The sequence below is a fragment of the Chelonoidis abingdonii genome, chromosome 8, assembly GCF_003597395.2.
Source record: "Chelonoidis abingdonii isolate Lonesome George chromosome 8, CheloAbing_2.0, whole genome shotgun sequence".
NCBI classification, from domain to species: Eukaryota; Metazoa; Chordata; order Testudines; family Testudinidae; genus Chelonoidis; species Chelonoidis abingdonii.
The window spans coordinates 5,967,755-5,983,039 of NC_133776.1; the positions used below are offsets into that span (position 1 = coordinate 5,967,755).

At 42.0% G+C, this 15,285-nt stretch overlaps 1 protein-coding gene across 10 annotated transcripts in view; it reads left to right on the top strand.

The window, feature by feature from the left end:
- Nucleotides 1-15,285, top strand: part of LRCH3 (leucine rich repeats and calponin homology domain containing 3) — a 104,556-nt gene that overhangs the window by 79,816 nt on the left and 9,455 nt on the right. For 6 of the 10 annotated variants that reach the window (XM_075068338.1, XM_075068335.1, XM_032777266.2 and 3 more), the window contains 6 exons: nucleotides 2,316-2,364; nucleotides 2,868-2,981; nucleotides 3,653-3,771; nucleotides 6,992-7,129; nucleotides 10,640-10,717; nucleotides 13,125-14,123. In XM_075068338.1, the coding sequence (XP_074924439.1) occupies nucleotides 2,316-2,364; nucleotides 2,868-2,981; nucleotides 3,653-3,771; nucleotides 6,992-7,129; nucleotides 10,640-10,717; nucleotides 13,125-13,325 (699 nt within the window). In that variant the 3' untranslated portion in view covers nucleotides 13,326-14,123. Of the gene's footprint in view, nucleotides 1-2,315; nucleotides 2,365-2,867; nucleotides 2,982-3,652; nucleotides 3,772-6,991; nucleotides 7,130-10,639; nucleotides 10,718-13,124; nucleotides 14,124-15,285 lie in introns of those variants that run through there. The other 4 variants (XM_075068337.1, XM_032777268.2, XM_032777271.2 and 1 more) reach the window with 1 other exon arrangement.

The window sequence follows — 15,285 nt, forward strand, 5'->3', positions numbered from 1 at the left end:
TTTGTGTGTTGAATCATGGGCAAGACTTAGCAGTCAGAGTGTATAGTCAGTGTGTCTTTATGTGGACTCTCCTTTGCTCTCTAGCAGACTATGTAGGCTGTAGCCTTTTCATCACACTCATAGCACGTATTTGAGAGCAGAAGTAACAGCTGGGGGGTCCATAGATAGCCAGCATACGAGCACCAAATATTGCTTTTCCAGACTTTGGTCCCCAAGCTGCACCTATTAGTTTAAAAACTTCTACTGGTAAAAAGCAAGAACCACTGTGTAAACGTGAAGAGTAGTTCTTCTGCCTCTTTGACATTTATTAAAATATGAATCATAGACTGTCAGGGTTGGAAGGGACCTCTAATTCCCACTCCCTGCTCAAAGCAGGACCAATCCCCAACTAAATCATCCCAGCCAGGGCCTTGTCAAGCCAGTCCTTAAAACCTCTAAGGAAGGAGATTCCACCACCTCTGTAGGTAACCCATTCCAGTGCTTCACCACCCTCCTAGTGAGGGAAGTTTGCTCACTAAAGCATTGAAAAGCTTCATTTCAGACATCTTCTCTGATAGCCTAGTTCCTATCACTGGGAGTTTAACTCACAAATATCATTTTTTAAATTGTTTATTGTGAAAATAATCAGATGTTGTGCCTGTTCTTGTGCCTTGGAGCCAATCAGATGATCTTGTTTTCTGCACATTCATGAAGTTACTAGGAAAATAACCAATTCAATGTGAAATTTATATTTTGAAAATGTACACATCTGTTTATTCTGATTAGTGGTTTAAAATTAATTAGTGGCTTTTGTGTCAGTGAGTGTGGTGATCAGTGCAGTCAGTATATGACTGAAGAGCTTTCTATCAATATGATAGTTCTTAGTTCTGCTTTTGATGTGATTGTGTTCTTGTTTTAAATGAAACATCCTATTTTTCAAGTTCATGGACTGTAATATTTTTGAGGGTAGGAAAATTTTAATTGTACACCCCTACCTCAATATAACACTGTCCTTGGGAGCCAAAAAATCTTACCGCGTTATAGGTGAAACCGTATTATATTGAACTTGCTTTGATCCACTGAAGTGCGTGTGTCCCCCCCCTCCCCCCCGGAGCACTGCTTTACCGCGTTGTATCCAAATTCATGTTATATCCGGTGATGTTATATCGAGGTAGTGGTGTATTTTAATTTTAGCAAACAAATATTCTGGCATTTTTACCTCTCCCCACTAATATCTTTGCCACACTTGAACATTTGTAAGTACCTGCCCCTTTTTAATCTTACTGGTGCATTTTGTCCATGCACATCCTGTCAACTGTTTGCTAACGTTTGTACTGCTGTCTTTCTTTCTGTGTTCAGTCGATGTCAGGGTTGGCTCAAGAGGGCTGTGCTACCACCTTGCCTCATGCCTTCAGATCTGTCAAGGTATCTCTAGCTATTATTCACCAGTAAAGCCAACAAAAAACTCGGAGATCCATAATTCTATTTTAATATGTGTTAGTCTGTCAGCTTCTAATCTGAAATTCAGAGTTTATGAACTTGACTGACCTGATTAAATTGCAGTAGGTTTTATGTTGCGTTAGCTTTTGGTCCTATCTTCAGTGAGCCTAAACCATGCAAATATGTTAGTATCTAGCAGGGTTTCAATCCCTGTATGGATTGATTCTTACATTCTTGTTTCCTGTCACCATTTCTTTTATTTTTTCTTCCCCAAGCCATCTACTGACTTGTAGCTTACTGGAAATGTCATTGCTTTTTTTCTTTACAAGTTAGTCTTACCATAAAACGTGATTATCCTGTACATCGTCATCTGCTATGGAAACTTTATTATAGTGAATAGTAAAAAGCATTAATCACAAGAAATCGTTAATCCATCATTAACTAATCTTTGATCAGCACTTTTATTAGTTCTAACCACAGTATTGCTCTGAGGGTGGGCAGGAGAGTGAAATTCAATTAATACTAATTTCGCTCTTGCAATGATTTAGAGCGGGCTGTGTATTCGGATCAAGGCTGCTGTCTTGCATGTTTTGCATGATATTTAATTGAAAAACAGGTAATATTCCTATTCCCACCCTGAAAAATATTCAAGCACAGCATTGCCACTGTCCTTTCCAGAAACAATACCTCGTTCACCATTTTATTCCTTGAAGAAGATGACTTGCATCAGTTCTGCAAAACAAGTGCCTATTTTACATCTTTTTTTAACAATAGGCTGTTTTTTCCCTTATATTTTTTTTTCTGAAATGTGTCTAGGTGGATGGTAACTTCTGAAAAGCTGGTCCTAACCTCTCTCAATAAGGATCATTAATGCTGTTTTACTTATTTGTCCACAGAGTGATGACAGATCTACTATATCAGCAGCTTCACCTACTACTCAAACAGGTAACAGGAGAGAGATGCAAAAAGTTTAAAAAGAAGGGATAAAATAGGTTAAATTGCTTGCTTGCATAGCTAGACTGTTAAAGATGTCATTCCTATCTGTAAGCTGGACTGCTCTGTCTGTGGGCCTGATTTTTTGTTAAGTTCTCTCTTGAGTTGCATAAGTAAATAGAGCACAGAACTGCTGGCACATTCTGTGGAAAGTAGTGGGGCTCCACATTTTCCAGGCTCTGGCATTGGCGTTGCCCTAATGACACATTGAATACAAAATGGAACAAGTTGATGGTAAAAGTGCATGGAATGTGCTTAGCATGCAAGTACTCTTGAAGGTGCCTCTTTCTGTCCTATGCTTTTATCATGCATGGCTGTAATTTATCTTGTCATTAGGTTATAATTTTATTTTGTTCTTTTAATTACTACAGTGCTGAACCCATTTCCTATTAAACTCGTAACCTTTTTCTTCTTTCTCCTCCTTTCCTTTTCTGTGCCTTTCCACATTTGTTCAGTCCACCTTTCCTCTCTGTATCCTGGCCCTGCCGCTCCTACTTCCTATAGAAACCCTTCCCAGCGACCTGAGAGTTTCCTTTTCCGAGCAGCTGTAAGGGATGAAATGAACAAAGGTAGGTTATATAGCGGAAGAAGCTGGACTGTGTTGCAAAGTTATATTAACTTTCAAGTTAATCAATTTTTGCACAATTGCATTATCTTGGTGGCAGTAGCTTTATTCTCATCAAATTAGCTTTAGATACCTATCTGTGGACACCAGTCGCTAAACTTTCTTAGAATAAACCGTTATAGTCCCATTTGTAATAAGTCCAATATTTTTGTCTTGGTAATAAATAAATGTAACAAATATCAAAAAAATTTGTACGCAAATTTGTGGAGTGTGTGTGTGGAGGGAATTAGTGCTGTGCTCTCCTGGATTTATACTTTCACTTATACAGAGGCTATTGTAATGCTGTTTATTAATCCCCTTGATAGCAACGAAGGCAGCGTTATAGACTTTGCATTGTACTGTAGTACATACCAGAATTCACACCTTTATAGCAAGACTGATGAAAGTTGCACAAAGCGATCTAAAAGTAATCCTTTTTATGCAAGTGTTTATTGGGCAAAAGAAAATTAACAGCATCTAAGCCTTGCTTAGGTTAATAATCTAATGAAGGAAATCAATTTGTGAATAGAAATGTACTGTACCCAAACTTGCATACTGTGTGTGTATAATACTGCCTTAAAGGAATACCTCCGAATCAAACGCAGTTTGTCACTTTCCTTCATGCTGTTTTTCTAGCTGTTGTTTCATCTCCCTCTTCTGCCTCATCTCCTCCTAATGATTCTACAGACTCCAGAGCAAGGCAGAACTCCAAGCAACGTGAGGAAGAGCTGGAGCTAATAGAGCAACTGCGGAAGGTGTGTACTAACCGTAACTAGTGTATAAACATTTTAGCAAATTCACTGCAAGTATGATACAAATGTTTCTTCATAGTTTTGGACTTCCTTCATTTAACCAGTGCCAGCCATAGTCTGTTGGATAAATTAAATGTTAGTAACTTCACAATCTAAAAATTTTCCATTCAGTTGGCTCCAGTATTCTTCATCTTACTCCTGTCATGTAACGTCACTTCTCTTACACTGTCAAGTTGTCCACTCCCACCTGATTGCCAGTGAAGCCAGTGTTCATCGCCCACTTGTTTGAAGATTTAAAGAGCATCTTTGTGCTTTCTCCCAGGCTGCTCCTCCCAGCTGGGAGGAACTCCCTGTAAACATCAGTGAAGCCACCTCATTGTCCTCTTTCAAATCCCTTCTTAAAACTCTCCTTTGCCATGATGCCTACAAAAAGCTTGGCAATGGTTAGGCAATTGTGTGCCCAGACCACTGCTAACTAATATCGTGTTTCCTTTTACTACCCATCTTTCGGCATCCTCCTGTTGTCTCCTGTCTTATACTTAGGGTTTGTCTTCACTACCGGGGAGGTCGCTGCCACAGTTGATGCAGCGGGTGTCGATTTAGCAGGTCTAGTGAAGATCCGCTAAATCGACGGCAGAGCGCTCTCCGGTCGACTCCAGTATTCCAGCTCCCCCAGAAGAGTAAAGTAAGTCGACAGGAGAGCATCTCCCATCGATGCAGTGCAGTGAAGACACCAGGGTAAGTCGACTTAAGCTGCGTCGACTCCAGCCACCTTATTCATGTAGCTGAAGTAACGTAACTTTGGTCGTTTACCCTGCCTGGTACTGAAGACGAGCCCTTAGAGAGTAAGCTCTGTGGGGTAGGGACTGTCCTTTTGTTCTGTGTTTGTACAGAAATTAGCACAGTGGAGTTGTGGTCCATTACTGGGACTACACTACCACAGTACACATAATAAATAATAAAAATGCTATGGTCTGTTATGCTGCTGTGGTGTTTCACCCCAGAGATGGCTGCATTTCTGTAGTGCAGGAAGTGACTCTTAAAAGTGTTTGTAAAGTGGTTTGGAATCTTAGGGATGAAAGGTACCTAGAAATGTAAAAAGTGACAAAGAGTCCTGTGGCACCTTATAGACTATAAGACTACTAGTCTGTAAGGTGCCACAGGACTCTTTGTCGCTTTTTACAGATCCAGACTAACACGGCCACTCCTCTGATACTAGAAATGTAAGTTATCATTGTAATTGTTTGAGACTTTGTCAGGGAATAAGACTTCTTACTCATTCCATAAATGCTGATGCTAATACAGTAGTGAATGTAAGCACTTCACCAGAATGGATTTTTTTTCTTCCACTCATGAACTTAAAGCAGGGGTGGGCAAACTTTTTGGCCCAAGGGCCACTTCGGGGAATAGAAATTGTATGGTGGGCCGTGAATACTCACAGAATTGGGGTTGGGGTGCAGGAGGGGGTATAGGCTCTGGGGTGGGGCTGGAATGGCAGAGTTTGGGGTGTAGGAGGGTGCTCTGGGCTGGGACCGAGGGGTTCGGAGGACAGTAGAGGGAGCAGGGCTGGCACAGGGGTGCAGGTTCCAACTGGGCTGCAGGCTCTGGGTGGAACTGGAAATGAGAGGTTTGGGGGGCAGGGAGGGTACTCCAGGCTGGGATCAAGGGGTTTGGAAAGCGGGAGGGAGATCAGAGCTGGGGCAAAGGGTTGGGTGTAGGGAGAGGCTCAGGGAGTGCAGACTCTGACTGGTGCTTACCTCAAGCGGCTCCCGAAAGCAGTGGCATGTCCCTTCTCTGGCTCCTATGCAGAGGTACAGGCAGGCGGCTCTGCATGCTGCCTCATCTGCAGGCACTGCCTTTGCAGCTCCGATTGGAGTGCGCAGGAGCCAGAGCGGGGCCAGGCCATGGCTTCCGGGAGCTGCATGGTGTGGCCCCCAACCTTGCTCCCTTGCCAGAGTGTCAGAGTGAGGCCGAGCCGCGTAGTGTGGCCCTGAACCAGCGCCCCGACCAGAGCAGGGCTAAGTCGCGTGGTGCGGCCCCAACCCAGCGCCCTGGCCAGAGTGGGGCCAAGGGCCCCGACCCAGCGCCCTGGCCGGAGCGCGGCCGAGCTGCGTGGTGTGGCCCCAACCCAGCGCCCCAGCCGGAGCGGGGCTGAGCTGCGTAGTGCGGCCCTAACCAAGCACCCCAGATGGAGCGGAGACGAGCCGCGTGATGCGGCTCGCGAGCTGGCTTAAAACGGCTCACGGGCTGTAATTTGCCCATCCGTGACTTAAAGGAAACCATAACCCAGTATGTTCTCTAAATAATATTTTGCACTGATGTAGCTCCTTTCATCTGTTGATCTGAAAGGACTTTGCATATATTGAGCCTCACAACCTACTTCCTAGGTAGGTTGGAGTTTTAAGTATAAAACCAAACTCATTTTGCAGATGTGTAAACTGAAATACAGAAGAGTGATTTGCCAAAGGTCACAATGAAACAGGCAGGCTCTAAGCTTTGTGTAGCACGAAAGCTTGTCTCTTTCATCAACAGAGGTTGGTCCAATAAAAGCTATTACTTCTCCCACCTTGTCTCTCTAATATCCTGGGAACAACATGGCTACAGCTTGACTGCAAATGATATATTGAATGAGACTGGAATAGAACCCGTGAATTGAAACCCTGCTTTCTTCTGCTGTAACCACTACACTTCATTGCCTTTTCCTACTTAAGATAACTTAAACTGATTGAACGTAGTAGTTCAGTTTTCCTTTGCAGGGAAAATATTATCTCTTGCCTCTGGTGACTACATTCCACTCCTAAGTTTAAGACAACTATTTTCATAGTACATCTATTCTCTGAGTATCTGGAGGATGTGGAATATATTTCTTGGACCTTGGTTACTCACCCTGGGATTTGTGGTTTTCATCAATTTTGAGTAACATTCTTTTTATCTCAGTTCCTGGATTTTAATTGCACGTGCTGCACTGTGAAAACTCCATTTGTCTTTTAGCTCAGTAGCTTTCAAACTGGTCAGTTGTGAATCCTGGTGGTCCACAGAATGGAACCTTTTGAGAACCAAGCCACAGAGAATTAAGAGGGATGTTGGTCCATGAGAGGTTTTGCTGTTATGAAATGTTCTGCATAATAAGTTTGAGAAGAGCTGCAGTATTTAATCATTTAACTGTATTCTTATTTGCTTTGTGTGATACATATTTTGTTGGATGTTTTTCATTCTTTTGTAGAATATTGAGTCACGGTTAAAAGTGCCTTTGCCTAGTGATCTTGGAGCAGCTCTTACTGACGGAGTTGTTCTCTGCCACTTAGCCAATCATGTGCGGCCTCGATCTGTTCCCAGCATCCATGTCCCCTCGCCTGCTGTAGTAAGTATACAAAGATGTAACAGTGTGTTGTAGTTGTCTGGCTCTCATCATAGCATTTCATAGTCCTTGTGAGACTACACGTAGCATCTTCTGATGTTGGGCAGAGCTGACAAAATACCAGTCTCCTTTGCCTGAGCAGAATGCGTAGCAAAGCCATAAAAACTAGTGACATTTGTGTGTCTATTTTAAATAGTTACTTCTAAGACAGATTTTATTAATTTAACTATGTATAGGACAGGGGTAGGTAACCTATGGCACGTGTGCCGAAGGCAGCACGCAAGCTGATTTTCAGTGGCACTCTCACTGCCTGGGTCCTGGCCACCGGTCCGGGGGCTTTGCATTTTAATTTAATTTTAAATGAAGCTTCTTAAACATTTTAAAAATCTTATTTACTTTACATACAACAATAGTTTAGTTATATATTATAGACTTAGAGAAAGAGACCTTCTAAAAACGTTAAAATGTATTACTGGCATGCGAAACCTTAAATCAGAGTGACTTGGCACAGCACTTCTGAAAGGTTGCCGACTCCTGGTATAGGACTTGAGAACTTTTTATATTTTAGTAAAACAAAAGGCAGGATTCAATATGAGAACCAAAACAGGATATTTCAGAGGGTCAAAGGGTCTTAGAAACAGAGGAGGACAGATAGCTGGGATATATACCATTTAAATGGATGTGTGGCAACACAATACAGAAAACATAAGAAAGAAATAGGGCATCAGAATTCCATCTCAACTGATGTGAATAGACTCCCATTCCTGGATCCACTTAAATTACCATCAACTCTTTCTCTTAGGAATTTTGATAGGGCATATTGATCAGATTGTTCAGAGTCCCTTGAGCACAAGGCAGATAAGCCCAGATACACACTTTTGGGAACAGAAGGACAGGAACTTAATCTTCATGTATTCTGGGAGTGGTTGTAGCAGGAAGTACACCCAGCAATAGAAATTGCTTAAGAAGATACTTCCATGTTTCCTGACTGCAATATTTTGGGCAGTGCTTTAGAAATTTTGGAAAGTAATGCAGGAAAAGTACCTGTATCTATAACTTCATCAGTGGCAACTAAAAATGTGTACCACCAAAATACCACATGTGGCTAGAGACGATATGAGAATCAGGAAATGAAGAGGAGTCACTTACAGTATTGATCCTGTTCTTGTGGCAAGTCTGTTCATTTCATTGTGTTTTTTTAGGCAACCTAATAGACTACTTGAAGATTGGTGGAGCATGGGAAATTGTCTGCCTTCCCTTACTGCTTGTAGCATACCCACAGCAGTGCTTCATAAATTAGAATCCAACAGAGCTATACAAGACCCCCGTGGGCTCTTGTCTACTTGAAATATACAAGTGTATTTTGAATATATAATGTGCATTTTGCTCTCATAAAGGCAGATTTCTTTTGCTTGTTATGATTTTAAAACATGATGAATGACTATATAAATAAAAAAGGAAAACCAAAGGGAGTCTCTGGGGAAAGTGTTGAAAAATGTATGTTAAGTTTTGCTTTGACTTATTTTGGAGACAGTACTTGTGTTAGAACTCTTCCTGGCACTTACAGCATTGTGTGCTATATCATTATGGTTTGTCTTCTCTGCTCTTGTTTGATCATGCAGATGTCCCCAGAGTTTAGATAACAGACTAAATAGATATGAGGGCATTTTAGGCAGATTACAGAATCCTCAAAAAATGGATGCATATAGCTGCCATTCAGTAAACTCGCTTCATAATGAAGATAATCTCTGTGCCCTGTCCTCCGTGGAATTGGATGGTTCTAACTCTCCATTGTGAGCGAAATCGTGGCGTTGCCACAAGCCCTGAGTAAGAGGCAGCATATAGTCGCAGTGCCTGGAGAGCGGAATGGGGTTATATTGTGCCCTAGCCGTAATATGTTCTCTGTTTTCCCTCCTACTCCAGTAAGGGGAAATCTGTATCAGCCCTTAACCTGGCACAGATTATTTACCCCTCTGTACCAGCTCAGCTGTGCTGTCTGGCACATTGAGGGTGTGGAGCTGAAGCTCCACCAGCTTCCCACCCACCTGTTTAGAGGGGGGAGTATTAGCCTCACAGAAGCTGCCCGGTCCACTTTTATCCACAGTGTGGGTAACCAGGACAAGGGAGAAAAGGGGCATCTTATGTCTTGTTTCTGTTTGTCTAGTCTGTTCTTTTTCCAGTAGTTAAAGTCTGTGTAGAAGTGTTGAAGTTAACCAGAAAATGCCCATTATTCAAGAAAAATCTGATAAATACAATTTAGAACTCTGCTGTTAACCATATGAAACACACTTTGTAAGGAACTCAGGCAGCAGCTTCCATGTTCTCTGGTTTCATCTGGCTCTTTTTGTACCTCTTTCTTAACTGAAATATGTTTTAAACATGCTGTGACAAAGTTCCTCCTCTACCTTGGTGGGTCCTGTGCTTATTGGCGGATTTGTTCACCTCAGTGATCTTCCCCTCTTGTGGAACCCACAGTCTGGGTCAACTCCTCCTGTGTCTGATCAGGAGTTGGGAGGTTTGGGGGGAACCCGGGCCCGCCCTCTACTCCGGGTTCCAGCCCAGGGCCCTGTGGATCGCAGCTGTCTATAGTGCCTCCTGTAACAGCTGCATGACAGCTACAACTCCCTGGGCTACTTCCCCATGGCCTCCTCCAAACACCTTCTTTATCCTCACCACAGGACCTTCCTCCTGGTGTCTGATAATGCTTGTCCTCCTCAATCCTCCAGCAGTACACTCTCTCACTCTCAGCTCCTTGCCTTCTTGCTCCCAGCTCCTCACTCGCACTCCTTCTCCTCTGGCTCCTCCCTGCCTGACTGGGGTGAGCTCCTTTTTAAACCTAGGTGCCCTGATTAGCCTGCCCTGATTGGCTGCAGGTGTTCTAATTAAAGTAGCTATCTCCACTGCCTTCTAGAAAGGTCTTAATTGGCTCCAGGTGCCTTGATTAACCTGGAGCAACTGCCATTTGGTTACCATGGTCCTAGGGATTTGTTTAGCCTGGGGCTAACATACCTGTCTATCAGTACTTTACTGTAGCTATCTGGCCTTGCCCCATCACAATGCATATAATTTAGTCATTCAGAATAGGCTCCAGGTTGGTTCATATCATAAAATTGCTCTGAAATTCAAAGATCACCGTACTAGAGCTGTGCATGTATGTTTTATTCTAAATGTATTTTTAAGATTAGGTTATTGCAGCCACTCAAAATAGACACCAAATGTGCAGCCTATCTTAGAACACTTTATGTGTATATTTTGCACAGATCAAAATACTTTTTCCATTACAATATCCATTTCAGCACTTCGTGAGTTAGCTTTTCACTACATGCCTGCCTTTCTAAGGAAATGTCCAACCACCCTAGAAAAGAGCTCTGTTTTGAATTAGACAAGCTTGTGTCATCATGATGCATTTTTGGCCTGCCGATTTATTATGAGTTTTTTTCACCCAAAAGCTTTATTTTTAAAAATCCTGCCAATTAAGAACTTTGTATGCCTTCTTCCCCTGCTTCTTTGCAGCCTAAGCTAACAATGGCAAAATGCAGACGAAATGTGGAGAATTTCCTGGAAGCTTGCAGAAAGATTGGTGTGCCTCAGGTAAATCCCCTCCTATTTCTGTATTGTCAGGTATACTGTATTGTACGGTACTTTACAAAAAAGATCTTTCTGAAATGTTTGCGGACAATACAAATGTGTAAAGTTTAGTACTGTAGGTTCACATGTCAGGGCATATAATAGTAAAGAGCTGATTTAGTTTTCCATTGTCTCAGGAAGCAAAATAAAGTTGCTATAATGGTTTGCAAAGACTATGCTTCACTTATTGTGATCTAGAGAAAGTTCATTATAGTTGGGCTCAGTATGATTCTGTCAAGCAGACTGAGGAGGTGCATTAAGAATCTGGTTTTGAAAAATGTCATTCAGGTTTCTTGAGACCATATGTTTAGTGTTAATCCAAGAGGCTTTAAAAATAAAAAAAAAAAAAAAATTGATATAGTTCTGAGTGTTTTTCCCCCCAGTACCAAGGTTTCTGTTCTGCCTTCAGAGCAAAACCTACTTCTCAGTTATTTTATGTGAACACTTGGATTGTCTAAGAAGAAACCTTGATATTGGTCTGTTCTCTGATGGGTAGTCATCTGTTCATAGATCTCCACTCCTTTTGTTATTTGTTCTTGCTCTCAAGCTCTAGTATTTTCTGGAATTCCTCTTCACCTTCCAAAACATTGCACATTCTCTCTGGGGTCAAGAGCTAAGAGATGGAAATATAGATATGCAATATAGCACATCATAGTCCAACTGTCTTTTCTTTCTCTTTCCCCACTTCACTTCTGACACCAGCTGATCTCAGTGCAAAGGTGACTTTGATGTTTTAATAGCGACTTACTCTGTTTTGCTGTTGTTTTTCTCTCTGGTGCATTAATTGCCATGTTTCCTTACATTATAAACTAAGTGTTAGAATTCAAGTTGCAGTTTTGCTTCATGTTTTGTTTTTTGTTTTTTAATCCTGTTTGCTTTTTGAAAGATGTCTCTGAAAGGAACAATGGACCCAATGACTCATAACTACTTCTGAAAGTGATTGCTGGACAGTCGCTGCTAAAGCAGTATTTGCCTGGATTAAGTCTGATAGCTTCACTTTCAAGATGTATGACAGCTGATTGCCTTAAGCCACCAAAATTAGGATAAACTCCTTATTTAGCTGCCCGTTAATCTCTTAAGACTCATTGGTGCATGAGGTTGGAACACTGCAGAGAGGGATCCACTGTTACTTTCGAGTGCTGCAGTAACTAGAGGTGCTGGAGTAAACCAAAGTCATTCACTTTGTCAGTCTCACTCAGTGAGTTCATATTGCATGGAGCTGAAGGGAGAGGACAAGTGAAATAGTAGGTCATATCTACTAAGCTGCTCAAGTCTATGCACTGAATGCAAGTCTATGGTGTGGACTCCATTACGGTAGATCTGCATGTAGGTGACAGAGGCAGATCTACCTAGAATCTGTATTGAGCTTCAAATTAGAGTTCCTGAAGAACAAGGCCTTTGTGAATACTTAGCTGAGTGACTCCCCAGCTGAACTCTTAACTTACCCTTACATGTCTCCTCTGCCCCTGAGCAGAGAAAGTAGGATGTCTGCATGAGAATGCCAGTCTAGTGTACTGTTACTGAAAAAATGCCTGGGTGTGTCTCCTTTCATTTAAATTCTGAGCTTACAGAAATAGAAGGATGTCTCAAAGTATGGACCTGTGTAGAAATAGTTACCTTTTAAGAGGACAAACGAGTTACCTGTAGTTATTGTTCTCTAAAGGTAGTATCTTGCATAGAGCCACACTCGTATTCCAGTGGAATAGTTATATAAAACTGTGTGAATTAGTGGTCTTGGATCAAAAGAAACTGACAGTTGGACTCTATAATATGCTATATTTGCACCTATCAATCATTTGTTTACAGCTGATGCCTCTGTTGGAGGGAGGTGAAAAGTCCAGAAATGTTGATAATTTTAAAACACTTAAGCCATATGATAAAATACTCAATATCTGTGCAGAATACTACAATGAGAGATCAATTACAGGTAAATAATCTGCTCTGTTTTGTGCCATTTTGAATAATTTCACTAATTAAAGTATGGATTAAGTATGTAGAACGTGAAGACTCATATATAGCCAGTGGTAGTTAAGAATACCGTATCCAATTTATTTCTGACTTTCAAAATATAATGGTTTGGAACTAACACTTATGACAGCTGTCAGCTTTTTATTGAAGAGATTTTATTACATATTTAAACTAGAGAGATTGAAACACTAATGAACACACAATGCATATAAGGAGGCAGTTCTTTAGAACAGAAGTCTTGCAGATTCGTTTGTGAGAATTAACCAGTTGTAATTTACTCCTTGAAATTGTTGGATGTATTTGAGATGTCAGATGACTGACTGCTTCATGGATACTTGCACGGTTGATCAACTGACTCTGTTTTTCTGTCTGTTTTCCCTTCCTGCTCACACACTTTGGACAGGACAATCTTTGTTCCCCTTCTGACATTCTTCAGCTAAACCTCAGCGCTAAAAGGACAGTTGAAACTCTTCTTTCCCTGGGGACAGAGTCAGAAGAATCCACTCTTGTCTCTCTTTCCATCCAGCTTTGGGGCTTTGTGGCATTTTACTGTACTCTAATGCTAACACTCTGTATGTTCTATTGCTGGGTCTTTTTCCTCTAGCTGAAGGACAGTGGTGCTGCTGACTCACTACATCACTTCAGCGATTGGTAAAGGCTTTGATTTTGTCAAGAACTGTTTGGATAAGTGCATTCTTCCTGATCACCAGTCAGAGCTGACATGTACAATGTAAAAACGCTCTTTGGTACAGCCAGGTGACAGTCTATGACATTGTTACACGTTTGTATTTGTGTGATGTTTAGCAAGCGTTCTACTTACCGGGGAGGGATTATTGTCCAGTGGCTGGAGTAAGGGACTAGGGTTTGGTGCACTGGGTTCTAGTCACAACTCTATTGAATGGCTGTGTAACATGGGAAAATCACAGCTCCACTCTACCTCAGTTTCCCCATTTATAAAATGGGAATACCACCCACATTTATAAAGTGCTTTGAGTTCCTCTGATGAAAAGTGATATTTATGTGTGAAAAATACTCTTTTTTCTTTACATGTCAATGTGCCTGGTTATATCTTACTGTCTGAGGAGATGTGGCCTACGATTCTTTTTATCAGGAGGGCTCCAGAGTTTTTTACATGCCAGTTTCCTCAACCTTTTTTGCTAGAGTCTTGGATTTCTTGTATTGGTAGGTTCTGAATAGTGTCTCGTTTAACTAAGGCCATGTCTACACTACAGACCGTACAGCAGCACAGCTATACCACTACAGCAATGCCACTGTAAGGTCTCCCGTGTAGCCATTCTTTGCCGGCAGGAGAGAGCTCTTCTGCCGACATAATTAAACCACCCCGAACGAGCGTCTCCTGCCAACATAGCGCTGTTCATACCAGCACTTTTGCTGGTGAAACGTCGGTTGGTGTGTGTGTGTGTGTGTGTGTGTGTGTTTCACACTCTGACCAACAAAAGTGGTAGTATAGACAAAGCCTAAAAATAGGCACTTAGGCTGACAATGAATCCTGAGCTCCTTTACCTTACCAAGGCTTTGTCTACGCTGGCACTTGCCTTGTTAAAACCTTTGTTGCTCAGGGCTGTGAAAAAACACCCCCCTGAATGACAGAAGTTTTAACAGTGAAATCACTGGTGTGGACAGTGCTTCGCTGGTGGGATAAAGCTACTGCCCCTCATTGGAGGTGGGTTTATTTTGTCCTCGGGAGAGCTCTCTCCCAGCACCAAAGAGCAGTCACACAGTGCACCTTAGAACGGCGCAGCTGCAGCAGCACACCATACACATGGCCAAATACATCAAGCATGGAGTTTGTAGAGGAGCTGAATTTTTTCATTCACACTGGGAAAAATCTGGTTCCTGGTGCAAGATGAGTTATCTTTAAATCCCATCAGAAACCTTGTAGTGTCATGGAATATTACTGGGGTTCTCACAGCAAACATCTGGAGCGGCCACTTGATTGGTGTGAGCTCAAATTCAACCTTATTCCATAAGTCTCTTCCTCCTCCTCATGATCAGAATCTTTGCATCATAGAATTGTGGGCTACAAGCTCTGATAACGTATTCATTCTTCAGTGTTTTGCAAAACTCAGGTAGTCTTCAGAATTTTTCAGCTGCAAACTGCATGCTGTAGCTTTCATGCATCCTCAGGGAGACTGTGATCCATAAATTGGATGTCAAAAGGAGCAGACAAACGCCATCCAACTTTTTCTTTTGACACCAAACCAATTATCTGCCTTTTTCTGTTGTTTGCTACTGTTTTAATGGGACTGTCACGTGAACTCTATATTAGACTTCCTTCAGAGTTTGCCAGCAAAAGAAACAGAACTGATCAGTGTCTAACTACATTATTTGCAGAGCCACTACATGGAGCTCACGATTTACATTTTTCTCTGGGCAGTATTACCTAGCCTGGTGCTTCTCAATCAGCCATCCTATGAATTTCTGTAACTTGTACTGAACCTGCCTCTTCCCTGCCTAGATGAAGAGATTCTGTGTTGGGTGCCAGTGCACCACTGCCATGTGGCAAGGTGGGGAGGGGTGTTAGTACTTACTGTGAAGCTTCG